Source organism: Pristiophorus japonicus, chromosome Y, assembly GCF_044704955.1.
Source record: "Pristiophorus japonicus isolate sPriJap1 chromosome Y, sPriJap1.hap1, whole genome shotgun sequence".
Lineage (NCBI taxonomy): Eukaryota > Metazoa > Chordata > Chondrichthyes > Pristiophoridae > Pristiophorus > Pristiophorus japonicus.
In genome coordinates this window covers 25,742,768-25,769,232 of record NC_092011.1, presented here as the reverse complement: position 1 = coordinate 25,769,232, position 26,465 = coordinate 25,742,768, and the positions used below count along the sequence as shown (strand labels likewise).

General features: G+C 41.8%; 2 protein-coding genes across 2 annotated transcripts; both read right to left on the bottom strand.

Annotated features, from left to right (window-relative positions):
- Positions 1-2,083: 2,083 nt before the first annotated feature.
- On the bottom strand, positions 2,084-9,886 carry LOC139241085 (probable G-protein coupled receptor 139). Its single transcript, XM_070869774.1, has 3 exons — positions 9,771-9,886; positions 6,392-6,498; positions 2,084-2,991 (listed from the first exon to the last, which is right to left on the bottom strand). The coding sequence occupies exons 1-3, from the start codon at positions 9,884-9,886 to the stop codon at positions 2,084-2,086; spliced, it is 1,131 nt and encodes a 376-aa protein (XP_070725875.1).
- Positions 9,887-17,592: 7,706 nt separating this feature from the next.
- LOC139241084 (probable G-protein coupled receptor 139) lies at positions 17,593-26,270 on the bottom strand. The gene is made up of 3 exons (XM_070869773.1): positions 26,116-26,270; positions 21,901-22,007; positions 17,593-18,500 (listed from the first exon to the last, which is right to left on the bottom strand). The coding sequence occupies exons 1-3, from the start codon at positions 26,268-26,270 to the stop codon at positions 17,593-17,595; spliced, it is 1,170 nt and encodes a 389-aa protein (XP_070725874.1).
- Between the last annotated feature and the right edge of the window lie 195 nt (positions 26,271-26,465).

Below are 26,465 nucleotides of genomic sequence, written 5' to 3'. Positions count from 1 at the left end.
ATAGACGTCACATAAATTATGAATGGATTTGTCATGGGAGACGTGGATCGAACGAATATACTTGCGTGGGAATCCAAAACAAAGGGACATAAATACAAGAACTTTTCGGGTTGGAAATCGGTGGTTAGTGGTGTGCCACAGGGATCGGTGCTGGGACCACAACTATTTACACTATACATAGATGACCTGGAAGAGGGGACAGAGTGTCATGTTACAACATTTGCCGATGACATAAAGATTAGTGGGAAAGCGGGTTGTGTAGAGGACACAGAGAGGCTGCAAAGAGATTTGGATAAGTTAAGCAAATGGGCGAAGGTTTGGCAGATGGATTACAATGTCGGAAAGTCTGAGGTCATCCACCTTGGGAAAAAACGCAGTAAAAGTGAATATTATTTGAATGGGGAGAAATTACAACATGCTGAGCTGCAGAGGGATCTGGAGATCCTTGTGCATGAATCCCAAAAAGTTAGTTTGCAGGTGCAGCAGGTAATCAGGAAGGTGAATGGAATGTTGGCCTTCATTGCGAGAGGGAAGGAGTACAAAAGCAGGGAGGTCCTGCTGCAACTGTATAGGGTATTGGTAAGGCCGCACCTGGAGTACTGCGTGCAGTTTTGGTCACCTTACTTAATGAAGGATATACTGGCTTTGGAGGTCGTACAGAGACGATTCACTAGGCTGATTCCGGAGATGAGGGGATTACCTTATGATGATAGATTGAGTAGACTGGGTCTTTACTCGTTGGAGTTTAGAAGGATTAGGGGTGATGTAATAAAACATTTAAAATCAAGAAAGTGATAGACAAGATAGAGGCAGAGAGGTTGTTTCTATTGGTAGGGGAGACTGGAACTAGGGGGAACAGCCTCAAAATACCGGGGAGCCAAGTTAAAACCGAGTTGCGAAGGAATTTCCTCTCCCAGAGGGTTGTGAATCTGTGGAATTCTCTGCCCAAGGAAGCAGTTGAGGCTAGCTCATTGAATGTATTCAAGTCACAGATCGATAGATTTTTAACCAATAAGGGAATTAAGGGTTACGGGGAGTGGTGGGTGGATAAGTGGAGCTGAGTCCACGGCCAGATCAGCCATGATCTTGTTGAGTGGCGGAGCAGGCTCGAGGGGCTAGATGGCCTACTCCTGTTCCTAATTCTTTTGTTCTTATGTTCTTATGTAACGTTACTAATAAACACAATAGGGATATAAAGCGCACTTCCGTTACTTAGATAAATGTTAGAATTTTGAATGCATTACCACAGGAAGTGCTTGAAATAAATAGCTTCGATATCACTAAAAGGAAACTGAATGAATACCTGAGGCAAAGGAAAGAGAAAGGTAATCTGAAAAGCTGAGATGCTGAGGAGACACTGGAAGGAGGTACATGTGGAACATAAGCATCACCACATAGTTGGGCCGAATGGCCTGTTTATGTGCTGTAGATTCTATATAATATATCATCATCATCAGCATAGGCAGTACCTCGAAATGCAGATGACTTTCGTCAGCGCTATAAAAGGGATAAGTTCACAGGTGTTTCAATGAATGACCTAATATTGCAGATCCCGAACTACATGTTGAAGGGTGGAAGATGCCTATGCGTGGAATTTTTTTCACGTTTTTTTCCGTTGCACAGAGCTAGGTCTTGATCCAGTGGCAAGGGTTAACCAGGACGACTGGAAGGAGACCTGCTCTGCTGCACGGACCTTGTGTGCACACATATCGCAGTGTGGGCTGACCCATGCTGTCCCTGGGCCTTCGTCCATATAAACAGCAGCACAGCTCGGTCTGCTTATTTAATGACGAGGCCTTACTTTAGAAGTTGTAAATGTATTGCTGTATTAAATTGCTGAACTGGCTATTTACAGAAGTTCTCGGACGGAATGCAACAAACTAATGGTCCTCTCCCGAAAGACAGTGGCACAGCTGCTGCAATCAGAAATGCTGCTGTGTCTTAAAGGTTGTGGCTGCCGCGCCACTGTTTGCATTTTCGGATCACAAGCCAGTCCTAGTAGAACACAGTTGATGGCAGTCAGGGGGTAAATGTTACCTTCATTCATGGATAGGAGACATTGTGACCCGCGTCTGGGCTGTGCTCAGTTGTTCTGATTATTCATTAATTGAATAATTGAGGTAACCGGATATTTCACCGCGCTCTTCAACTGCTCTCTGAACTTGCATTGTATCATTCCGTAAATAAATGTGTTTGTACAATTCAAATTCCGCAGCATGAACCCTACTTGTTCAAAAATGTAATACACATCATTGCCAGAGCTGGAATTTCCTCCTGCAATGTTATAATGTAAGAAGTCGATAACATGCAACAACCACAGAAGAATGAAGCTGCCGGAAATGGCGAATAGTAAAATCACAGACTTCCTTCTGCTCTCCATCTCTGGGTCACTGCGATTCTTTCCCTTGCTCTCACCCCTCAGTCCCTGACGGACTCGACTTGCCACTAAAATGTGTCTGACAGTCAGAGCATTGAGCAGCAAAATTAAAGCGAATGGGAGCACTGGGGTTAAACCCATCTTAAACCAGTCAAATACCACCCATCCAGGCTCAGTAAAATAGCCTGGTATTGTGTAACAAAACCATTGTATACTGTCGATTATCCATCCCGGTTCATATCTGAAATAGAGGGGAATGTTTCGTAAACAGAGAAGAATGCCGGTTGTTGATAGAACCACAGCTGCAGTTTTCCCGGTGCAATATTTTGTTTTTAGCTTCGTGCAACAAATTGCCACAAATCGATCGAAGGAGAAAATGACGGTGAAACAGACAGAACAGTCTGTGGCTGCACCCCTCAGGACTGCGCGAACACTACACACAGGGGTGATGTCAAGGAAACAAACTGGGAAATAATACCAATTGATCTGATACAGTATGACCTCAGTGATGATGACCAATAGATCCGCCGCTGCCATGGCCACCAGGTAGCGACTGGTGCAGGTGGAGAGCCCGCACTTTCCCCGGGACAGGATTACAATCGCCACTAAATTCACTGTAAAAAAAGAGAAGGGAAATCAGACTGGAAATTGCTGATCAAACGTCTCGTTGTCTCAGGTCAATTGCTAAGGACTGGATTTGAGCACAGAAGCGATTGGGATGCGTGAGGGTCACAGGTTAAAATTTTAAAAATCGCAACTCCAACCCGCTTAGAACCCGCCTCCCTCCAGGTTTAACGGAGGCGGGAGAGGAAAACCTGCGAAGGACAAATGATTTAAAACTGCGCAAAACGCGGGAAACCCAGACTTTCGATTTACTGAGATTGCCGTAAATCTGATGAAATACAGAGAATGCTGGTAATACTCTGCGGGTCAAGAATCATATGTGGTGGGAGAAACAGAGGTAACATTTCAGGTCTATGACTTTTGTCAGAACTGAAGAAGGTAGAGATTGAACAGGTTTTAAGCAAGTGCAGAGGCAGTGAATATGGAGAGGTGGCGGGGGGGAAAAAAGGGTGATTTCTCTGATAGAGTGCAATGCAGGAGAGAAAAGCGACGAAGATACAAAACGAAGTACAATCAAATAAGCAGAAGTTGGGTCCAGAGGAGGTGTAAAATTCTACAGCAGAATAAGAAAGGGGGAGTACGGCATGTCAAGTCTGGCAAAGAGAAGACTCAAATGGACCGGCAATGTGCTGGCGAAACGGCCAAAACTGGAAACCGTGAGTATAAAATCCAATCGGGAATTCAGGAGAAAGGTATTTGTTCAGAGTGTAGATATAATGTTGGGCTCGCTACCAGAGGGAGCAGTTAACGCGAATAGCAGGAAAGCATTTAATTGGAAATTGTTTCGCACATGAGGGAGAAAGCTGTAGAAGGTGATGCTGATCGGGTGATTTGAAGAGGGAGCGTGGAAGTTCATGTGGAGGATAAACAACGAATCGGCACAAGGGTCTGTTTTTTGCTGTAAATTCTATGTAATTCGATATAAGGAAAGTATAAATTAATCAGATTTTTTTCTTTCATAACATTAATATCAAAATAGAAACGGCTTGCTCCATTCCGGCTTGTGACCCACACACACTACATTTCTACAGTAACATATATTACCAGTAATTAAGTAATAATAGAGGTGCCATTAAATTAGAATCATACAATCATTAAATGTACAGCTTGGAAAGACGCCATTTCAGATCATCGTGTCCGCGCCCGCTGTCAAAGAGCTATCCAGCCTAATCCAACTTGCCAGCTTTTGGTCGGCAGCCTGTAAGTTACGGCACTTTCAGTGCACATCCAAGTAATTTCAAATTGTGCGAGGGATTCTGCTTCTATCACACTTTCAAGCAGTAAGTTCTAGAGCCCCACCACACTCTGGATGAAGAAATGTACCCTCATATATCATTAAAACTTCAAAACCAATTGCTCTAACTCTATGCACCCTGGTGGGTGACCAAACTGCTAAAGGAAAAAGGTCCTTCCTATCAAGTCTATCTAGGCCCCTCATAACTTAATTCACCTAAATAATATCTCCCCTCAGTCTGTTCTGTTCCAAAGAAAACAAGCCCAGCCTATCCAATATTTCCTCGTGGCAAAAACTTACAGTCGAGGCAACATCTTCGTAATCTCTTCTGCACCCTCTCCAGTGCCATCAGAACTTTCCCGCAATGTGATGACCAGAACTGCACGCAGGACTTTATTTATGGTCTATCTAGTGTTTTATACAGTTCAATAACAACCTCTCTGCTTTTTATTCTATCCCTCGGCTAATAAAGGCAAGTATTCCCTATGCCTTCTTACCCAACTTATCGAAATAGTCTGCTACGTTCAGGGATCTGTGGACCTGAATTCCAAGTTCAATTGATTACTCTACACTTCTCAGCGCCCTCACATTTATTGTCTCGTCCCTTGCCTTGTTAGCCCTTCGCAAATGCATTATCTCTCACTTCTCCGGACTGAATTTTATTTGCCACTGTTCTGCACAGCTGACCAGTTAATTGATTTCTTCCTGCACTCTGCAGCTTTCGTCTTCATTTCTAAACACACGACCGATTTTAGTAGACTCTGCAAACTTCTTAATCATACCCCCTACATTCAAGTCTAAATCATTGATGTGTACCAAAAAAGCAAGCGACCGAGTACTGAGACTTGCGGAACCCCACTGGAAACAGCCTTCCTGTCACAAAAATACCCATCAACCATTATATTTTGCTTCCTGCCATTGAGCAAACGTTGGATCCAATTTGTATTTTGCACTCGATCGCATGTGATTTTATTTCCTGACCAGTCTGCCAAGTGGGTCCTTAGCAAATGGCTTACTAAAATCCATGTACACGATATCGAATGTAGGAAACGCATCGACCCTTCTTGTTACCTCCTCAAAAAATTCAATTAATTTAGTCAGACACGAATTTCCCTTTAGAAATCCATGCTGATTGTCCTCGATTAAGTCGTCATTCTAAATTAAGATTTCTTCTTTCGCTCGGAATTTTATACAATAATGTTCCACCACCGAGGTTGGTTGAATGCCCTACAATTACTCTGTCTATAGAATTCGCCTTTTTTTAAGTAATGGTACAAGATTAACAGACCTCCATTCCTATGGTTCCACACCTGTCGCCAGAAAGGGTTGGAAAATGATGGTCAGAGCATTTGCTATTTCCTCTTTTGCTTCTCTTCGCAGCCTGGGATACATTTCGTCCGGGCTTTGGGATTGATCCAATTTCAAACCTGCTATGCTCCTTAATAGGTCCTCTCTTACTAATTGTATTTCTTCTAATATTTCGCAATCCTCCTCCCTGATTACAATGTCTGCATCGCCCATCTCTTTTATCGAAATAGACTCCAATTTTTGAATAAGATCCATACCCACGTCTTCTGTCTCCGCACACAGATTATTTTTGTGGTCTCAAATACGCCCCGCTCTTTGTCTAGTTATCCTCTTGCTCTTAATGTATTTATAAAACATGTTTGGGTTTTCCTTGCTTTGAGTTGCCAACATTTTTTCATGTTTTCTTGGTGATTTACGAATATCCATCTTAATTGCACCCCTGCTTACTCAATATTCCGAGAGAGTTTCTGCAGTATTGAGCCCTCGGTATCTGTCACAAAACTCGCTTTTTTTTTAACCTCCTCTATATAACCCTTGACATCCAGGGGCTATAGATTTATTAATCTCACTTTTTTTTTCTTTAAGCACACTGATTCAACTGTACATACTATTTTAGTAAAGTCAATAGCTTGATAACTCATCGAGCCTGTGAAATACAAACATAGATTTAATTTCAGTTGACATAATGGAATAAATGACAGAGGTAATACTGGACATTTGACTTAAAAATTATATCACTAATCATGTGTATGTATAAAAGTTACCACTAGTTCAGAATTAACATAATCACTCACAGTGTAAGATCAGAGAACAGTTCACAGACAAAGCCAAAGGACATAATCACTTACCAGGAACATCAATGACGGCTATTATCATGTAATATATTTTATCTATACTCGTAAATGTTTCAAGCATTGTCTTTTTGAAGCGATGTTTCCCTTCGTGGTTCAGGCAACTTCACCGAAATAAACTCGGATTTGAAATATTCCCAGAACCTTAATTTATACCCTGTGTGGCCTCCACTGGGATATTGAGGTTGCCACATCATTCAAATTAGTATTATTGAAATTTGAACAAACAGATTACGACAGTCGAATTAAATCCCTGTTGTGATGAAATACATTTATTTCTGATTGAAATTAAAAATACCAAAGACTGGACAATTCTGATCACCATAGTGAACTATTGCAAATTGGAAGCTGTATTATCATAGCTATGGAAATAATGCCCATCTCGAAATATCGTATTGTTTCAGTATCTTTCTCTCTGCTGCGTTCATTCAGTAATTGAATTCCAAATGTTAGAGTGCTCTAATGTAATCTGGCGTCTGGATGCTTGCTCTAACCACAGCCATTCAGTTAAACAATTAAAGTGGTTGTTTTGTGTCTATGAATCCTCAAACTTAGACAGCCCCTCAAACCAATGCAAACTTGAAACTAATGCAGAATTTCAAAATCTTACAGCATCACATCTAACACAAACCTCAAATTAATACAGAGCCTCAAACAAAGACAGCCCCTCAAACTAATACAACAATCAATAAAATATAGAACCTCAAACCATACAGCACCTCAAAGTAATTAAAGCCGCTCAATATTATGTAGCAACTCATGTTAATATAGTATCTCAAAAAACAATCGAAAACAGCATCCAAAACAAAGACTGTCCCTCAGACTCTTACAGCTTTTCAAACTAATACAGCCCCTCAAACTAATATTGCGCCATAATAAATGATCTTCAAATAAAGGATCATGTAGGAATGGTTGATTTTGAAAGTCATTCGAAGGGTGAAAAAGTTGGATCTCAAACCAATGTCCTCAGCTTAAATGAAGGGATTAGAAAGGTATGAAGTCAGAGTTGGCTAAATTGGACTGAGAAAAAGTATTAAAGCATGGGACAGTTCATGAGCAGCGGCAGACATTTAAGGAGAAATTTCCTAACTCGCATGAATGATATATCCCAATTAGAAGGTAAGAATTTAAGTGAATGGATAACCATCCTTGGCTAACTAAGGAATTAAGGGATGGTATCAAATTAAAAACAAGGGCATACAATCTGGACAAGACTAGTGGGAGGCCAATGGATTGGGAAAATTTTAGAAGCCAGCAAAGAACGAATAAAAATATTATAACAAGAGAAAAGATAGATTGTGAAAGTAAACTAGCATGAAATCCAAAAATAGATAGTAAGTGTTCCTACACGTACATAAAAAGGAAAGTACTGGCCAAAATAAATGTCGCTCCCCTAGAAGATGAGTTTAATAACAATGGAGAACAGGGAAATGGCAGAGACATTGAACAAGTATGTGGCATCGTTCTTCATGGTAAAACATACTAACAGCATTCTAATCAAGGAGTAATATGGAGGGAGGAAATTAATACAATCACTATCACTAAAGAAGTAGTACTCGGTAACATAATGGCACCAAAGGCCGATTTGGCCCCTCGACCTGATGGCGAGGGACTTAAAAGAAGTGGCTGCAGAGACAGTGGATGCATTGGTTGTAACCGAGCAAACATCCTTGCATTCTGAGTCGGTCTCAGCTGATTGGAAAACATCTAATGCAACGAGCCTATTTAGAAAAGGAGACAGACAGAAAGCAGGAAACTATAGACCAGTTAGACTAACATTTGTCGTTGGGTAAATGTTGGAGTCCATTATTAAGGAGCAGTAGCGCAACATTTGGAAAATCATGATTCAATCAAGCAGAGTCAGCATGGATTCATGAAAGGGAAATCATGTTTGACAAATTTCCTGCTGTTCTTTGAGGATGTAATGAGCAGAGTGGATGAAGGGGAACAAGTGGATGTAATGCATTTGGATTTCCAGAAGGCATTCGATGAGGTTCCACATAAGAGGTTACTGCACAAGATAAAAGCTAACGAGGTTGTGGTTAATATATTAGCATGGATAGAGCATTGGCTAATTAACAGAAAACAGACAGTTGGGATAAATGGGTTATTTCCAGTTAGCAAACAGTGCATTGTGGTGTGCCGCAATCTATATTAATGACTTGGATGACTGGACGGAGTGTAATGTGGTCAAGTTTGCTGATGGATGGGAAAGCAAACATTGAGGAGGATACATAAAATCTACAAAGAGATTTAAGCAGCTTAAATTAGTGGACATACATTTGACAGATGGAGTATAATGTGGGAAAATGTGAGGTTATCCACTTTGGCAGAAATAACAGAAAATCCAATTAAAATTTAAATGGAGAAAAATTGCAAAGTGCTGTGCATGAAACACAAAAAGTTAGTATGCAGGTCCAGCAAGTAATCATGAAGGCAAATGGAATGTTGGCATTTATTTGCAAGTGGATAGAATGTAAAAGCAGAAAAGTCCTGCTACAACTGTACAGGATATTTGTGAGGTCGCACCTGGAGTACTGCATATTGTTTTGTTCTCCGTATGTACGGAAGGACATACTTGCATTGGAGTTTGTTCAGAGAAGGTTCACCAGGTTGATTCCGGAGATGAAGGGGTTGAATTACGAGGATTGGTTGAGTAGGCTGGGCCTATACACATTAGAGTTCAGAAGAATTAGAGGTGTTCTGATTGAAATTTATAAGATAATAAGGGGGCTCGTCAAGTGAATGGAGAGTAGATATTTCCACTCATAAGGGACATTAAAACTAGGGGACATTATCTTAGAATAATGGGCCGACCATTTCAACTGAGATGAGGAGAAATTTCTTCTCTCAGAGGGTGGTAAATCTATGGAATTTAGTGCCCCAGAGAGCTGTGGAGGCTGGGTCATTTAATATATTTAAGGCAGAGATAGAGGGATTTTTGAGTGATAAGGGACTACAGGGTTATGGGGAGTGGGGAGGGAAGTGGAGCTGGGTCCATCTTCAGTTCAGCCATGTTTAAACATAAAGACCGAGTCCCCTTTGACGAAGTGATAATCTTTATTCAGGAATGCGTGTGTGTACAAAAGATTTTAAATTATCAGGCTAGTGATTAGGCTATTGAATAATGCAGCAGGTTCGAGGGACCAAATGACCTACTCCTGCGCCTATTTCTTATTTTCTTATATTCTTAACACCTTAAAATGATATAATCTTGCAAAATATTACAGCCTCTAAACTTAACACAGACTCTCCAACTAACAAACACCCTCCGACCGGCACAGCCCCTACTACTGAAACATCAATGCCAAATGAAACAGGCCCTCTAACCGAAACAACAACTCAACCCGATATAATTCCTCTATCCGACACATACCCTCCAACCAACAAATTCCGACCATCTTTATTCATAGCCACGACCAGCGGTGGTGTTCTCACAAAGGTCGGGGCGGCCCAGGATGTTCTAGGGTCCGGCGCTTCATCTTTATTCATAGCCACGACCAGCGGTGGTGTTCTCACACAGATCGGAGCAGCCCAGGATGCTCCAGGACCCGGCGCTCCAGCTCCATTTATAGCCCTGACCTGCGGTGATTTTCTCACACAGATCGGGACGGTCCACGATGTTTTAGTAAAAGTAATGTTTTCGACTCTCAGGGAATCATGGAATATGGGGATCGGGCGGGAAAGTGGTGTTTAATTCGATGATCAGCCATGACTTAATGTCTCAGGGAATGAGAACCTAACACAAACTCAGTCTTTATTGAGCTGAAAATGGAGAACGACATAAAGCCATGAGTAAAAGCTGTAGGGAGAGCCCTTTCTGCTGGAAAAGTGCCAGCTCATTGTCAGGTACATTCTTAATAGGGAAATTGATTCTCATCTGTGTACCTGTGGCTTAAACAGGTACCACACATCACTCTGATATCACATCGCATCAAATATGAATAACATGCAAAGTAGAATTGTAACTGTTCTCAACATGTTATGTAACCAGTAACTATCGGAGGGGTTAGATTATTTTACTGATCGCTGCGATTCTTTTCGATTTCATAAATTTGCATCACAATAGTCACTGAGGAGATTTAACACTCAGTGCAGGGTCGACGATTTGAGAATTTAAATATTGGGCACCACATTTGCTTACCCAGGCAGGTTTGAAAAATCCTCGCAACGGATCTGCTCAGTATTGGACTCAATGCCTGCAATAGTTTTTATTATTTCATGCGCTTCCCCGAGGAGGATTGTGGACATTTCAATACCGCTGGTAAGGACACTAAAATACTGCCTGTAAGCCTCCATTACTGATCTGCTAATGGAGCTGAATTTTGTTGAAAGTGTAAATTCAACAAAGGAATGATAAGCTGACTGCTCAAGAAGGCATGCTGGGAATCATGACCAAATTCAAAAGTGTGATTCATGCTGTGTTGGAAGCTACAGGTAAGTAGGCCTCGAGAGACCGTGGAGTACCGCTGTTAGCAACAGATGCAGTCTGGTCATGTCAGTGTGTGTAACCGTGGGGGAGAGAGAATTGAAAGACACTGTTTTTTGTCAGCAGGAATGGTATCAGAGCAGCAGTGCCAAAGTAACAAAGAGAACATGGCCCACGACACTGTCCAGGAGACAGAAATCGGGAAGAGACCTTGAAGAGGGTCACGAAAAGCACCAAGGTGGACATTAACAAGTAGATGAAGCTCGCCATCTACTGAAGCAGAGGAATTGGCATTTCTGAGGTGCGAGTTGCTGCACTGACTTAAATGTTGCCTGAATCGCCATCTGTCTGCCGTAGGTCAGCTGGGAGCGCACTGCACTCTGCAATAGGAGATTATATTTATTTCACTGAGATCAACTCGCATTCGTCTAAAATCCAGAGTATCGGCACATTCTGCACAATCTCTCCTCATAGGAAATTCCTCACATTCCAGCAATCAATCTGGTGATCCTTGTTTGCACTGCCTTATGTAAGGAAACCAAAGCTCATACCACCAAACAGCCCCTTAAACCCATGCCTCAAAAATTCAGAATATTGCTCCAGTGATTGAACCAGCCAGGCACATACCAATAGAGGAGACTGGGGCATTGACCATCACCGAACCCAAAACAAAAACTGACCCAGCACCCAGAAACTGTCCAAGTGACCATCACCAAACCCAACACAAAAACTGACCCATCATGCAGAAACTGTCCAAGTGACCATCACCGAAACCAACACAAAAACTGTCCCATCACCCAGAAACTGACCAAGTGACCATCACCAAACCCATCACATGTAAATTAACCCATCACCCAGAAACTGACCAAGTGACCATCACCAAACCAAACACAAAAACTGTCCCATCACCCAGAAACTGACCAAGTGACCATCACCAAACCCATCACATGTAAATTAACCCATCACCCAGAAACTGTCCAAGTGACCATCACCAAACCCAACACAAAAACTGACCCATCATGCAGAAACTGTCCAAGTGACCATCACCGAAACCAACACAAAAACTGTCCCATCACCCAGAAACTGACCAAGTGACCATCACCAAACCCATCACATGTAAATTAACCCATCACCCAGAAACTGACCAAGTGACCATCACCAAACCAAACACAAAAACCGACCCAGCACACAGAAACTGACAAAGTGACCATCACCGAACGCAGCACATGTAAACTAACACAACACCCAGAAACTGACCAACTTACCATCATCGAACCCAACACAAAACTTTATCCAACACCCAGAAACTGACCAACTTACCATCACTGAACCCAACACAAAACCTTACCCAGCACCCAGAAACTGACCAAGTGACCATCACCAAACCCAACACATGTAAATTAACCCATCACCCAGAAACTGACCAAGTGACCATCACCAAACCAAACACAAAAACCGACCCAGCACCCAGAAACTGCAGCCACTTCTTCTATGTCCCAAGGATGTAAGCCATCAGGTCTAGGGGACTTGTTCGCCTTTCGGCCCATTATTTTACCGAGTACTGCTTGATTAGTGATATTGATTGCATGAAGTTCCTCTCTCCCTATAGCCCCTTGATTATCCACTATTGTATTGATTTCATTAATATTCATTGTTGTTCACCGTTTACATCAAACAATCGGACACACGAATCGGAATTTGATAGTTTGCAGATGACAACAAATTTGGCTGGTTGGAAGATGCAGAGGTATGGTGCATATAATGTAGAGGAGGACTGCAACAAGATAAAGGAAGCCGTTAATAATCTTGCATAATAAGCATGTAATTGGCAAATACACATCACTATAGTCAAGTGTTAGGTGGTAATTTCTGGCAGGACGAATAAGAATATCACATATTCCTTGGAAATATGTGTCTAAATGTACTTGACGAATACAGTGAAGAAATACACAAATCATTAAAATTAGCGACGCAGGTTAATAAGGCCAAAAAAAGAAAACTGGAGTAAATTTCTGAAGATGTTGTATTGAAAAGCACAGAAGTTATGCCAAACTTGTATTGAAGCTTCGTTAGTCCACAAAGAGAGTACTGCGAACAGTTCTTATTTCCATGTTGTATTAGGGACATGGTTACTGGAGATGGTGCAAAAAAAGTTTACGGGAATGAAGGCAGACACTGTGAGGTTATCCCTATCGGGAAATATTGAAAAACGTGGGGCTCATACTCTAGAAAATAAAAGACCGAGAGGTGACCAGTTTGAGGAAATATATTAAAAACTAGATGAAAATGTGGAGATGCAGATAGGATGTTTTGACTTGCAGGTGGGACCAAAACGCGGGCCATAAATATAAGATAATCACCAATAAATAGGTGAATTCAGGAGAAACTTATGTACCCAGAGAGTGGTGAGAATGTGGAAATTGAAAGAACAGCGAGTATTAACGTGAATGGCAAAAATGCAATTCAGGGGAAGCGAGATAATACACGAGGTAGAAAGGAATAGAGGTATATCTTGTGGGGGTTAAAGAAAGAACAGAATGAAAGACTTGGATTTCATGATCACTGGATATCATAAAGCGCTTTACAGCAAATGAAGCAACTTTGCTGTACTCACTATTATAAAATTGGAAATATGACTGCCAATTTTCGCACAGCAATCTCCCACAAACAGATATATGATAATCAGCAGGTAATCTATTTTTTTCTTATGTTGTTTGAGGGATACATAACTCCCCTGCTCTTCTTCGAAATACTGCCAATGGGATCTTTTACATCCACTTTGAGAGAACAGAGTGGGTTTAACTTTTCAACTGAAGGACGACACCTCCGACACTGCAGCACTCTAACAACTGCACTGGGGCGTCAGTCTAAATTGTTAATTGTGCACAAGTCCCTGGAGTGGGAATTAAAGTGAAAAACGTCTGACTCAGAGGGGACAGTGCTACCCACTGATCCACAGCTGACAGAACAGTGCGAGGAGGCTGGTCTGGTGCATAAAGTCTGGAATGGACATTTTGGGCTGAATGATTTGTCTCTGTGCTACACATAATTTATATATTGTGATAAGTTTATATACGTTAGGTCAACATGATAAAGAGGCACTGGATAATGTGCGAAACATATTTACAACACGAAAAAGTTGCATTTAAATAGCGCCTTTAATGAAGTAAAACGTCCCACGGAGCATTCGACGAATACTATTAAACATAATTGACACCAAGCTATCTAGGGAGATATTAGGACATGTGATCAAAACCTTTGTCAAAGGTGTAGGTTTTTTGGAGCATCTGTAATGAGGAAAGATAGGAGAGAGTGGCGGAGAGGTTTAGGGAAGGAATTGCTGAGTGGAGGGACGCGGCAGCTGAACGCTCGGCCGCAAATGGTGGCGCAGTTAAACATGGTCATTGGCAAGATTCTAGATTTTACTTTCAGATGTTTGTAGAGGATGATATCTGGACAGTGAGGGATGGCACCATGCAGCGAATTGAATAAAAGGATGATCATGTTAAAATTGAGGCGCTGCTGGGTCAGTTGCCAATTTAGGTCACTGAGCTCAAGGGTGATAGTTAACCGGACTTGGTGCGAATTACCATTCGGGCAGAAGGGTATCTGATGACCTCAAGTTTATGTGTGGTGGAATGTGGGAAACCAGCAAGAAAACATTGCAGTCGGCAAGTACTGAGGCAGCAAAGGCAAGGAATAGAGATATAGAGGTGTCAGCAACAGAAGAGCTCAGGCGATGTGGAGACAGGCAATGTTATGCCGGTGGAAGTTGGCCGTCTTTGTGACAGCGAGATTATGCGGTCCGAAGATCAACTCTGGATGAAATACGACATAGAAACATAGAAACATAGAAAATAGGTGCAGGAGTAAGCCATTCGGCCCTTCTAGCCTGCACCGCCATTCAATGAATTCATGGCTGAACATTCAACTTCAGTACCCCATTCCTGCTTTCTCGCCATACCCCTTAATCCCCGTAGTAGTAAGGACCTCATCTAACTCCTTTTTGAATATATTTAGTGAATTGGCCTCAACAACTTTCTGTGGTAGAGAATTCCACAGGTTCACCACTCTCTGGGTGAAGAAGTTCCTCCGCATCTCGGTCTTAAATGGCTTACCCCATATCCTTAGACTGTGACCTCTGGTTCTGGACTTCTCCAACATTGGGAACATTCTTCCTGCATCTAACCTGTCTAACACCGTCAGAATTTTAAATGTTTCTATGAGGTCCCCTCTCATTCTTCTGAACTCCAGTGAATACAAGCCCAGTTGATCCAGTCTTTCTTGATAGGTCAGTCCCGCCATCCCGGGAATCAGTCTGGTGAACCTTCGCTGTACTCCCTCAATAGCAAGAATGTCCTTCCTCAGGTTAGGAGACCAAAACTGTACACAATACTCCAGGTGTGGCCTCACCAAGGCCCTGTACAACTGTAGCAACACCTCCCTGCCCCTGTACTCAAATCTCCTCGCTATGAAGGCCAACAAGGTTATTAGTGGTGTGCTTTGTCTTAGACAGTTGTCCGTGTCTGTGGTGCATAGGTTATGGCAGGTGACGAAGTCAACAGCTTAAAGTCTTCCATTTGTTTAGTTGGATGGTTCCATAACTGGTCGATTACAGGTAATGGATAAGAGCAAACCTGTCTGGGCCCTTTTTCTCTAGAAGTGAGATGATTTAGAGGAGACCCGATAGACGTCACATAAATTATGAATGGATTTGTCATGGGAGACGTGGATCGAATGAATATACTTGCGTGGGAATCCAAAACAAAGGGACATAAATACAAGAACTTTTCGGGTTGGAAATCGGTGTTTAGTGGTGTGCCACAGGGATCGGTGCTGGGACCACAACTATTTACACTATACATAGATGACCTGGAAGAGGGGACAGAGTGTCGTGTTACAACATTTGCCGATGACATAAAGATTAGTGGGAAAGCGGGTTGTGTAGAGGACACAGAGAGGCTGCAAAGAGATTTGGATAAGTTAAGCAAATGGGCGAAGGTTTGGCAGATGGATTACAATGTCGGAAAGTCTGAGGTCATCCACCTTGGGAAAAAAAACAGTAAAAGTGAATATTATTTGAATGGGGAGAAATTACAACATGCTGAGCTGCAGAGGGATCTGGAGATCCTTGTGCATGAATCCCAAAAAGTTAGTTTGCAGGTGCAGCAGGTAATCAGGAAGGTGAATGGAATGTTGGCCTTCATTGCGAGAGGGAAGGAGTACAAAAGCAGGGAGGTCCTGCTGCAACTGTATAGGGTATTGGTAAGGCCGCACCTGGAGTACTGCGTGCAGTTTTGGTCACCTTACTTAATGAAGGATATACTGGCTTTGGAGGTCGTACAGAGACGATTCACTAGGCTGATTCCGGAGATGAGGGGATTACCTTATGATGATAGATTGAGTTGACTGGGTCTTTACTCGTTGGAGTTTAGAAGGATTAGGGGTGATGTAATAAAACATTTAAAATCAAGAAAGTGATAGACAAGATAGAGGCAGAGAGGTTGTTTCTATTGGTAGGGGAGACTGGAACTAGGGGGAACAGCCTCAAAATACCGGGGAGCCAAGTTAAAACCGAGTTGCGAAGGAATTTCCTCTCCCAGAGGGTTGTGAATCTGTGGAATTCTCTGCCCAAGGAAGCAGTTGAGGCTAGCTCATTGAATGTATTCAAGTCACAGATCGATAGATTTTTAACCAATAAGGGAATTAAGGGTTACGGGGAGTGGTGGGTGGATAAGTGGAGCTGAGTCCACGGCCAGATCAGCCATGATCTTGTTGAGTGGCGGAGCAGGCTCGAGGGGCTAGATGGCCTACTCCTGTTCCTAATTCTTTTGTTCTTATGTTCTTATGTAACGTTACTAATAAACACAATAGGGATATAAAGCGCACTTCCGTTACTTAGATAAATGTTAGAATTTTGAATGCATTACCACAGGAAGTGCTTGAAATAAATAGCTTCGATATCACTAAAAGGAAACTGAATGAATACCTGAGGCAAAGGAAAGAGAAAGGTAATCTGAAAAGCTGAGATGCTGAGGAGACACTGGAAGGAGGTACATGTGGAACATAAGCATCACCACATAGTTGGGCCGAATGGCCTGTTTATGTGCTGTAGATTCTATATAATATATCATCATCATCAGCATAGGCAGTACCTCGAAATGCAGATGACTTTCGTCAGCGCTATAAAAGGGATAAGTTCACAGGTGTTTCAATGAATGACCTAATATTGCAGATCCCGAACTACATGTTGAAGGGTGGAAGATGCCTATGCGTGGAATTTTTTTCACGTTTTTTTCCGTTGCACAGAGCTAGGTCTTGATCCAGTGGCAAGGGTTAACCAGGACGACTGGAAGGAGACCTGCTCTGCTGCACGGACCTTGTGTGCACACATATCGCAGTGTGGGCTGACCCATGCTGTCCCTGGGCCTTCGTCCATATAAACAGCAGCACAGCTCGGTCTGCTTATTTAATGACGAGGCCTTACTTTAGAAGTTGTAAATGTATTGCTGTATTAAATTGCTGAACTGGCTATTTACAGAAGTTCTCGGACGGAATGCAACAAACTAATGGTCCTCTCCCGAAAGACAGTGGCACAGCTGCTGCAATCAGAAATGCTGCTGTGTCTTAAAGGTTGTGGCTGCCGCGCCACTGTTTGCATTTTCGGATCACAAGCCAGTCCTAGTAGAACACAGTTGATGGCAGTCAGGGGGTAAATGTTACCTTCATTCATGGATAGGAGACATTGTGACCCGCGTCTGGGCTGTGCTCAGTTGTTCTGATTATTCATTAATTGAATAATTGAGGTAACCGGATATTTCACCGCGCTCTTCAACTGCTCTCTGAACTTGCATTGTATCATTCCGTAAATAAATGTGTTTGTACAATTCAAATTCCGCAGCATGAACCCTACTTGTTCAAAAATGTAATACACATCATTGCCAGAGCTGGAATTTCCTCCTGCAATGTTATAATGTAAGAAGTCGATAACATGCAACAACCACAGAAGAATGAAGCTGCCGGAAATGGCGAATAGTAAAATCACAGACTTCCTTCTGCTCTCCATCTCTGGGTCACTGCGATTCTTTCCCTTGCTCTCACCCCTCAGTCCCTGACGGACTCGACTTGCCACTAAAATGTGTCTGACAGTCAGAGCATTGAGCAGCAAAATTAAAGCGAATGGGAGCACTGGGGTTAAACCCATCTTAAACCAGTCAAATACCACCCATCCAGGCTCAGTAAAATAGCCTGGTATTGTGTAACAAAACCATTGTATACTGTCGATTATCCATCCCGGTTCATATCTGAAATAGAGGGGAATGTTTCGTAAACAGAGAAGAATGCCGGTTGTTGATAGAACCACAGCTGCAGTTTTCCCGGTGCAATATTTTGTTTTTAGCTTCGTGCAACAAATTGCCACAAATCGATCGAAGGAGAAAATGACGGTGAAACAGACAGAACAGTCTGTGGCTGCACCCCTCAGGACTGCGCGAACACTACACACAGGGGTGATGTCAAGGAAACAAACTGGGAAATAATACCAATTGATCTGATACAGTATGACCTCAGTGATGATGACCAATAGATCCGCCGCTGCCATGGCCACCAGGTAGCGACTGGTGCAGGTGGAGAGCCCGCACTTTCCCCGGGACAGGATTACAATCGCCACTAAATTCACTGTAAAAAAAGAGAAGGGAAATCAGACTGGAAATTGCTGATCAAACGTCTCGTTGTCTCAGGTCAATTGCTAAGGACTGGATTTGAGCACAGAAGCGATTGGGATGCGTGAGGGTCACAGGTTAAAATTTTAAAAATCGCAACTCCAACCCGCTTAGAACCCGCCTCCCTCCAGGTTTAACGGAGGCGGGAGAGGAAAACCTGCGAAGGACAAACGATTTAAAACTGCGCAAAACGCGGGAAACCCAGACTTTCGATTTACTGAGATTGCCGTAAATCTGATGAAATACAGAGAATGCTGGTAATACTCTGCGGGTCAAGAATCATATGTGGTGGGAGAAACAGAGGTAACATTTCAGGTCTATGACTTTTGTCAGAACTGAAGAAGGTAGAGATTGAACAGGTTTTAAGCAAGTGCAGAGGCAGTGAATATGGAGAGGTGGCGGGGGGGAAAAAAGGGTGATTTCTCTGATAGAGTGCAATGCAGGAGAGAAAAGCGACGAAGATACAAAACGAAGTACAATCAAATAAGCAGAAGTTGGGTCCAGAGGAGGTGTAAAATTCTACAGCAGAATAAGAAAGGGGGAGTACGGCATGTCAAGTCTGGCAAAGAGAAGACTCAAATGGACCGGCAATGTGCTGGCGAAACGGCCAAAACTGGAAACCGTGAGTATAAAATCCAATCGGGAATTCAGGAGAAAGGTATTTGTTCAGAGTGTAGATATAATGTTGGGCTCGCTACCAGAGGGAGCAGTTAACGCGAATAGCAGGAAAGCATTTAATTGGAAATTGTTTCGCACATGAGGGAGAAAGCTGTAGAAGGTGATGCTGATCGGGTGATTTGAAGAGGGAGCGTGGAAGTTCATGTGGAGGATAAACAACGAATCGGCACAAGGGTCTGTTTTTTGCTGTAAATTCTATGTAATTCGATATAAGGAAAGTATAAATTAATCAGATTTTTTTCTTTCATAACATTAATATCAAAATAGAAACGGCTTGCTCCATTCCGGCTTGTGACCCACACACACTACATTTCTACAGTAACATATATTACCAGTAATTAAGTAATAATAGAGGTGCCATTAAATTAGAATCATACAATCATTAAATGTACAGCTTGGAAAGACGCCATTTCAGATCATCGTGTCCGCGCCCGCTGTCAAAGAGCTATCCAGCCTAATCCAACTTGCCAGCTTTTGGTCGGCAGCCTGTAAGTTACGGCACTTTCAGTGCACATCCAAGTAATTTCAAATTGTGCGAGGGATTCTGCTTCTATCACACTTTCAAGCAGTAAGTTCTAGACCCCCACCACACTCTGGATGAAGAAATGTACCCTCATATATCATTAAAACTTCAAAACCAATTGCTCTAACTCTATGCACCCTGGTGGGTGACCAAACTGCTAAAGGAAAAAGGTCCTTCCTATCAAGTCTATCTAGGCCCCTCATAACTTAATTCACCTAAATAATATCTCCCCTCAGTCTGTTCTGTTCCAAAGAAAACAAGCCCAGCCTATCCAATATTTCCTCGTGGCAAAAACTTACAGTCGAGGCAACATCTTCGTAATCTCTTCTGCACCCTCTCCAGTGCCATCAGAACTTTCCCGCAATGTGATGACCAGAACTGCACGCAGGACTTTATTTATGGTCTATCTAGTGTTTTATACAGTTCAATAACAACCTCTCTGCTTTTTATTCTATCCCTCGGCTAATAAAGGCAAGTATTCCCTATGCCTTCTTACCCAACTTATCGAAATAGTCTGCTACGTTCAGGGATCTGTGGACCTGAATTCCAAGTTCAATTGATTACTCTACACTTCTCAGCGCCCTCACATTTATTGTCTCGTCCCTTGCCTTGTTAGCCCTTCGCAAATGCATTATCTCTCACTTCTCCGGACTGAATTTTATTTGCCACTGTTCTGCACAGCTGACCAGTTAATTGATTTCTTCCTGCACTCTGCAGCTTTCTTCTTTATTTCTAAACACACGACCGATTTTAGTAGACTCTGCAAACTTCTTAATCATACCCCCTACATTCAAGTCTAAATCATTGATGTGTACCAAAAAAGCAAGCGACCGAGTACTGAGACTTGCGGAACCCCACTGGAAACAGCCTTCCTGTCACAAAAATACCCATCAACCATTATATTTTGCTTCCTGCCATTGAGCAAACGTTGGATCCAATTTGTATTTTGCACTCGATCGCATGTGATTTTATTTCCTGACCAGTCTGCCAAGTGGGTCCTTAGCAAATGGCTTACTAAAATCCATGTACACGATATCGAATGTAGGAAACGCATCGACCCTTCTTGTTACCTCCTCAAAAAATTCAATTAATTTAGTCAGACACGAATTTCCCTTTAGAAATCCATGCTGATTGTCCTCGATTAAGTCGTCATTCTAAATTAAGATTTCTTCTTTCGCTCGGAATTTTATACAATAATGTTCCACCACCGAGGTTGGTTGAATGCCCTACAATTACTCTGTCTATAGAATTCGCCTTTTTTTAAGTAATGGTACAAGATTAACAGACCTCCATTCCTATGGTTCCACACCTGTCGCCAGAAAGGGTTGGAAAATGATGGTCAGAGCATTTGCTATTTCCTCTTTTGCTTCTCTTCGCAGCCTGGGATACATTTCGTCCGGGCTTGGGGATTGATCCAATTTCAAACCTGCTATGCTCCTTAATAGGTCCTCTCTTACTAATTGTATTTCTTCTAATATTTCGCAATCCTCCTCCCTGATTACAATGTCTGCATCGCCCATCTCTTTTATCGAAATAGACTCCAATTTTTGAATAAGATCCATACCCACGTCTTCTGTCTCCGCACACAGATTATTTTTGTGGTCTCAAATACGCCCCGCTCTTTGTCTAGTTATCCTCTTGCTCTTAATGTATTTATAAAACATGTTTGGGTTTTCCTTGCTTTGAGTTGCCAACATTTTTTCATGTTTTCTTGGTGATTTACGAATATCCATCTTAATTGCACCCCTGCTTACTCAATATTCCGAGAGAGTTTCTGCAGTATTGAGCCCTCGGTATCTGTCACAAAACTCGCTTTTTTTTTAACCTCCTCTATATAACCCTTGACATCCAGGGGCTATAGATTTATTAATCTCACTTTTTTTTTCTTTAAGCACACTGATTCAACTGTACATACTATTTTAGTAAAGTCAATAGCTTGATAACTCATCGAGCCTGTGAAATACAAACATAGATTTAATTTCAGTTGACATAATGGAATAAATGACAAAGGTAATACTGGACATTTGACTTAAAAATTATATCACTAATCATGTGTATGTATAAAAGTTACCACTAGTTCAGAATTAACATAATCACTCACAGTGTAAGATCAGAGAACAGTTCACAGACAAAGCCAAAGGACATAATCACTTACCAGGAACATCAATGACGGCTATTATCATGTAATATATTTTATCTATACTCGTAAATGTTTCAAGCATTGTCTTTTTGAAGCGATGTTTCCCTTCGTGGTTCAGGCAACTTCACCGAAATAAACTCGGATTTGAAATATTCCCAGAACATTAATTTATACCCTGTGTGGCCTCCACTGGGATATTGAGGTTGCCACATCATTCAAATTAGTATTATTGAAATTTGAACAAACAGATTACGACAGTCGAATTAAATCCCTGTTGTGATGAAATACATTTATTTCTGATTGAAATTAAAAATACCAAAGACTGGACAATTCTGATCACCATAGTGAACTATTGCAAATTGGAAGCTGTATTATCATAGCTATGGAAATAATGCCCATCTCGAAATATCGTATTGTTTCAGTATCTTTCTCTCTGCTGCGTTCATTCAGTAATTGAATTCCAAATGTTAGAGTGCTCTAATGTAATCTGGCGTCTGGATGCTTGCTCTAACCACAGCCATTCAGTTAAACAATTAAAGTGGTTGTTTTGTGTCTATGAATCCTCAAACTTAGACAGCCCCTCAAACCAATGCAAACTTGAAACTAATGCAGAATTTCAAAATCTTACAGCATCACATCTAACACAAACCTCAAATTAATACAGAGCCTCAAACAAAGACAGCCCCTCAAACTAATACAACAATCAATAAAATATAGAACCTCAAACGCATACAGCACCTCAAAGTAATTAAAGCCGCTCAATATTATGTAGCAACTCATGTTAATATAGTATCTCAAAAAACAATCGAAAACAGCATCCAAAACAAAGACAGTCCCTCAGACTCTTACAGCTTTTCAAACTAATACAGCCCCTCAAACTAATATTGCGCCATAATAAATGATCTTCAAATAAAGGATCATGTAGGAATGGTTGATTTTGAAAGTCATTCGAAGGGTGAAAAAGTTGGATCTCAAACCAATGTCCTCAGCTTAAATGAAGGGATTACAAAGGTATGAAGTCAGAGTTGGCTAAATTGGACTGAGAAAAAGTATTAAAGCATGGGACAGTTCATGAGCAGCGGCAGACATTTAAGGAGAAATTTCCTAACTCGCATGAATGATATATCCCAATTAGAAGGTAAGAATTTAAGTGAATGGATAACCATCCTTGGCTAACTAAGGAATTAAGGGATGGTATCAAATTAAAAACAAGGGCATACAATCTGGACAAGACTAGTGGGAGGCCAATGGATTGGGAAAATTTTAGAAGCCAGCAAAGAACGAATAAAAATATTATAACAAGAGAAAAGATAGATTGTGAAAGTAAACTAGCATGAAATCCAAAAATAGATAGTAAGTGTTCCTACACGTACATAAAAAGGAAAGTACTGGCCAAAATAAATGTCGCTCCCGTAGAAGATGAGTTTAATAACAATGGAGAACAGGGAAATGGCAGAGACATTGAACAAGTATGTGGCATCGTTCTTCATGGTAAAACATACTAACAGCATTCTAATCAAGGAGTAATATGGAGGGAGGAAATTAATACAATCACTATCACTAAAGAAGTAGTACTCGGTAACATAATGGCACCAAAGGCCGATTTGGCCCCTCGACCTGATGGCGAGGGACTTAAAAGAAGTGGCTGCAGAGACAGTGGATGCATTGGTTGTAACCGAGCAAACATCCTTGCATTCTGAGTCGGTCTCAGCTGATTGGAAAACATCTAATGTAACGAGCCTCTTTAGAAAAGGAGACAGACAGAAAGCAGGAAACTATAGACCAGTTAGACTAACATTTGGCGTTGGGTAAATGTTGGAGTCCATTATTAAGGAGCAGTAGCGCAACATTTGGAAAATCATGATTCAATCAAGCAGAGTCAGCATGGATTCATGAAAGGGAAATCATGTTTGACAAATTTCCTGCTGTTCTTTGAGGATGTAATGAGCAGAGTGGATGAAGGGGAACAAGTGGATGTAATGCATTTGGATTTCCAGAAGGCATTCGATGAGGTTCCACATAAGAGGTTACTGCACAAGATAAAAGCTAACGAGGTTGTGGTTAATATATTAGCATGGATAGAGCATTGGCTAATTAACAGAAAACAGACAGTTGGGATAAATGGGTTATTTCCAGTTAGCAAACAGTGCATTGTGGTGTGCCGCAATCTATATTAATGACTTGGATGACTGGACGGAGTGTAATGTGGCCAAGTTTGCTGATGGATGGGAAAGCAAACATTGAGGAGGATACATAAAATCTACAAAGAGATTTAAGCAGGCTAAGTTAGTGGACATACATTTGACAGATGGAGTATAATGTGGGAAAATGTGAGGTTATCCACTTTGGCAGAAATAACAGAAAATCCAATTAAAATTTAAATGGAGAAAAATTGCAAAGTGCTGTGCATGAAACACAAAAAGTTAGTATGCAGGTCCAGCAAGTAATCATGAAGGCAAATGGAATGTTGGCATTTATTTGCAAGTGGATAGAATGTAAAAGCAGAAAAGTCCTGCTACAACTGTACAGGATATTTGTGAGGTCGCACCTGGAGTACTGCATATTGTTTTGTTCTCCGTATGTACGGAAGGACATACTTGCATTGGAGTTTGTTCAGAGAAGGTTCACCAGGTTGATTCCGGAGATGAAGGGGTTGAATTACGAGGATTGGTTGAGTAGGCTGGGCCTATACACATTAGAGTTCAGAAGAATTAGAGGTGTTCTGATTGAAATTTATAAGATAATAAGGGGGCTCGTCAAGTGAATGGAGAGTAGATATTTCCACTCATAAGGGACATTAAAACTAGGGGACATTATCTTAGAATAATGGGCCGACCATTTCAACTGAGATGAGGAGAAATTTCTTCTCTCAGAGGGTGGTAAATCTATGGAATTTAGTGCCCCAGAGAGCTGTGGAGGCTGGGTCATTTAATATATTTAAGGCAGAGATAGAGGGATGTTTGAGTGATAAGGGACTACAGGGTTATGGGGAGTGGGGAGGGAAGTGGAGCTGGGTCCATCTTCAGTTCAGCCATGTTTAAACATAAAGACCGAGTCCCCTTTGACGAAGTGATAATCTTTATTCAGGAATGCGTGTGTGTACAAAAGATTTTAAATTATCAGGCTAGTGATTAGGCTATTGAATAATGCAGCAGGTTCGAGGGACCAAATGACCTACTCCTGCGCCTATTTCTTATTTTCTTATATTCTGAACACCTTAAAATGATATAATCCTGCAAAATATTACAGCCTCTAAACTTAACACAGACTCTCCAACTAACAAACACCCTCCGACCGGCACAGCCCCTACTACTGAAACATCAATGCCAAATGAAACAGGCCCTCTAACCGAAACAACAACTCAACCCGATATAATTCCTCTATCCGACACATACCCTCCAACCAACAAATTCCGACCATCTTTATTCATAGCCACGACCAGCGGTGGTGTTCTCACAAAGGTCGGGGCGGCCCAGGATGTTCTAGGGTCCGGCGCTTCATCTTTATTCATAGCCACGACCAGCGGTGGTGTTCTCACACAGATCGGAGCAGCCCAGGATGCTCCAGGACCCGGCGCTCCAGCTCCATTTATAGCCCTGACCTGCGGTGATTTTCTCACACAGATCGGGACGGTCCACGATGTTTTAGTAAAAGTAATGTTTTCGACTCTCAGGGAATCATGGAATATGGGGATCGGGCGGGAAAGTGGTGTTTAATTCGATGATCAGCCATGATCAGCCAGGAGCAGCCTCAGTGGACCGTGCGACGAACTCCTGCTCCTAATTCAGAAGTTTTTATCGACTTAATGTCTCAGGGAATGAGAACCTAACACAAACTCAGTCTTTATTGAGCTGAAAATGGAGAACGACATAAAGCCATGAGTAAAAGCTATAGGGAGAGCCCTTTCTGCTGGAAAAGTGCCAGCTCATTGTCAGGTACATTCTTAATAGGGAAATTGATTCTCATCTGTGTACCTGTGGCTTAAACAGGTACCACACATCACTCTGATATCACATCGCATCAAATATGAATAACATGCAAAGTAGAATTGTAACTGTTCTCAACATGTTATGTAACCAGTAACTATCGGAGGGGTTAGATTATTTTACTGATCGCTGCGATTCTTTTCGATTTCATAAATTTGCATCACAATAGTCACTGAGGAGATTTAACACTCAGTGCAGGGTCGACGATTTGAGAATTTAAATATTGGGCACCACATTTGCTTACCCAGGCAGGTTTGAAAAATACTCGCAACGGATCTGCTCAGTATTGGACTCAATGCCTGCAATAGTTTTTATTATTTCATCCGCTTCCCCGAGGAGGATTGTGGACATTTCAATACCGCTGGTAAGGACACTAAAATACTGCCTGTAAGCCTCCATTACTGATCTGCTAATGGAGCTGAATTTTGTTGAAAGTGTAAATTCAACAAAGGAATGATAAGCTGACTGCTCAAGAAGGCATGCTGGGAATCATGACCAAATTCAAAAGTGTGATTCATGCTGTGTTGGAAGCTACAGGTAAGTAGGCCTCGAGAGACCGTGGAGAACCGCTGTTAGCAACAGATGCAGTCTGGT

What these genes read in the sequence shown, in the direction of transcription:
- LOC139241085 (XM_070869774.1), bottom strand. Translation starts at nt 9,886, where the DNA reads ATGAATAAAGATGAAGCGCCGGACCCTAGAACATCCTGGGCCGCCCCG. An exon ending in CGGAATTTGTTGGTTGGAGG is followed by an intron (nt 6,499 to 9,770) that starts GTATGTGTCGGA and finishes ATTTCGGTGAAG; the next exon opens with TTGCCTGAACCACGAAGGGA. An exon ending in AGCCGTCATTGATGTTCCTG is followed by an intron (nt 2,992 to 6,391) that starts GTAAGTGATTAT and finishes CTTTTTTTACAG; the next exon opens with TGAATTTAGTGGCGATTGTA.
- LOC139241084 (XM_070869773.1), bottom strand. Translation starts at nt 26,270, where the DNA reads ATGGAGGCTTACAGGCAGTATTTTAGTGTCCTTACCAGCGGTATTGAA. An exon ending in TATTTTTCAAACCTGCCTGG is followed by an intron (nt 22,008 to 26,115) that starts GTAAGCAAATGT and finishes ATTTCGGTGAAG; the next exon opens with TTGCCTGAACCACGAAGGGA. An exon ending in AGCCGTCATTGATGTTCCTG is followed by an intron (nt 18,501 to 21,900) that starts GTAAGTGATTAT and finishes CTTTTTTTACAG; the next exon opens with TGAATTTAGTGGCGATTGTA.